This window comes from Anneissia japonica, unplaced genomic scaffold, assembly GCF_011630105.1.
Source record: "Anneissia japonica isolate Jap-2015-1 unplaced genomic scaffold, ASM1163010v1 scaffold18637_len15044_cov142, whole genome shotgun sequence".
Lineage (NCBI taxonomy): Eukaryota > Metazoa > Echinodermata > Crinoidea > Comatulida > Comatulidae > Anneissia > Anneissia japonica.
The window spans coordinates 4,797-7,192 of NW_022704045.1; the positions used below are offsets into that span (position 1 = coordinate 4,797).

A 2,396-nucleotide genomic window follows, 5' to 3' on the forward strand; every position below is an offset into this window, starting at 1 on the left:
CAGTTAACTGTCCTGCTGGTACTTTCTTTAAATATGGTTCATGCATCAGATGTGAGAAAGGCTTTTACCAGGCTAAAGAGGCTCAATTATCGTGCACACCGTGTCCACAAGGAAGCACGACTCTCTCAGAATATGCCAAATCACAACTCGAATGCAAAGGTAAGCTTGGAAAATATAGTTTTTTAATCTTTTAGTGAAGTTAAACAAATGAATTATTGAATGACTTGACTTGTTTTCTTCTTTCTTTAAATCCAACATGTGTTTATCTTTTGCTAAATAGTACAATCTATTTGCATTTTTTTTCTGTGTATGTGAATAAACACTTACAGTATAATAAAAAAAAAGATAACATAGAAAAAAAATCTAAAACACCAAATAAATTGATCCTTGAATCAGTAAAATCTAAAACACCAAATAAATTGATCCTTGAATTATGAATAATCTAGCATTACAATAAGATAAAAGCATGGCATGGCTATCTATAAATTATGCGTTCATTCTGATCCATATTATGAGTTAATAAAAGCTAACTATTATTAAAAGTTAATATTATCATCCTCGTCGTCTAAGCCATCGCCGCCGAATCGCGCATAAACGTACCAACGTTTTTCTCATGTTTAAAACCACCACTAATATAAGTGAAAATAGATTTATAGAGCAGACCAAGTTTGCTTGCAGTATATAATAATGCTGATTTATTTGCTGCTCGATGACAATCAAATTATTAGTTATATTGAGGAAAATGACAATTAAAAAGAAATCTACTTTTATTTATTTATTTTTATTTTGCAGCACCTTGCAAACCGGGCACCTATTCAGAAAGTGGAATAGAGAGCTGTTTAGCCTGTCCGATAGGAACATACCAAGGAAGGGGGAGACAGACAAAGTGTTTCCCATGTCCAATTGGCTTGGCAACACCCATACCAGGGGCAACATCTCTTGAACAATGCCAAGGTACACACTTGATTTTATTCAAAAATATTTTTAGTGTACAAATATATCTTTTAAATATTAGCAATTGCCTGTCAAAGTTTGTAACATTGCTTTAGCACTATCATGGAATGGTAATTTATTTATTTAAAAAAAATATATATTTAAAATTTATAAATTATTTTAAAATTATAAATGTATGTATATGTATATATATACATATATATATATATATATATATACACATATATATATATATATAATATAATAATACTACTTGTACATGTTAATGTAATGCACCAAATCAAGCTAGAGTCATTGGATTTACAAGCCCTCAGAACTGCAATGTGCTTTTAAATGAAAGAAGATGAGGAATTATCATACCCAATGTGTAATTGTAACTTGTAACTGCAAATTACCATTATTAGGGTTGGTTTCTATCACAACAATTTGAATAACCATTTTACTAAAAAATAACGTTCAAAAAATTACTGAATCTGATGTTCTATAAAAAAAAAAATTGGTTAACATCAATAAAACCTAATAAATCAGTTAATTAGGCCTAGTTAATGTAATAAAGAAATATAATGCAATGAAGAAATATAATACAATGAAGAAATGTTGATACTTTCCAAAATTATACTATAAACAGCAGCATTTACCATATGTGTAAGATTAACTGGTTGTGTTATAGTTCTTCTCTATGGCTTATAAAATTCTTGTGTTGTTTATTCCTACTAGCTTTTTTTTACATTTTTTTCTCGTATACATTTTCATAAACCTATATATGAAAACAAAATATAATTTACTTATTTATTTATTTTATTTTATTTCCCAAACTGAATGGACGCCAGCAATAGAGTGAATGCATACAATATAAAAACCACTAAATACATTACAGTATAGTTATAATAAATATAAATAATAAATTATGATAATAACAATAGTAATAATGATTTTAAAAAGGTTTCCTAGTATGCTATTTGAAAACAAAAAAAAATATCTATTGATTGATTTATTTTATTTCACTTCAACCAACAGCTTGAACGCCAATAATAGTGTAAATATAAAATCACAGTGATTTGTCTAGTATAAAATGGGAGGGATTACTTATCTTTTAGTGTTAGCACACCGTCTTTCGGATGAGACGTTTAAGGCCTTGGTCCCATGTGCATAATGGGCCAAGATTAGAACCGGCACTCTCATAAGCACTTATAAATGCTTTTTAAGTGTTTTTCAGGGTCATTTAATTTAAATTATGGATGTCCGCCGAAAAGTCACTCTTTTTTTAAAATTAATGATTTATTTTAAGTGTACTATATTTCTCATATACCAATAATTGTTAAAATTAACAAACCAATAACTAATAAACAAATACATACACACACACACACACTCCTGTCTCTTATACACATCTAGATGTGTATAAGAGACAGCCCTCGAAAAATATGACAATTTAGGGGTTT

At 28.7% G+C, this 2,396-nt stretch overlaps 1 protein-coding gene across 1 annotated transcript in view; it reads left to right on the forward strand.

Annotated features, from left to right (window-relative positions):
- Positions 1 to 2,396, forward strand: part of LOC117104584 (sushi, von Willebrand factor type A, EGF and pentraxin domain-containing protein 1-like) — a gene marked incomplete at its 3' end in the record, with an annotated part of 10,905 nt that overhangs the window by 768 nt on the left and 7,741 nt on the right. Inside the window, exons 2-3 of the mRNA XM_033245435.1 lie at positions 4 to 159; positions 793 to 954. Of these exons, the coding sequence (XP_033101326.1) occupies positions 4 to 159; positions 793 to 954 (318 nt within the window). The remainder of the gene's footprint in view (positions 1 to 3; positions 160 to 792; positions 955 to 2,396) is intronic.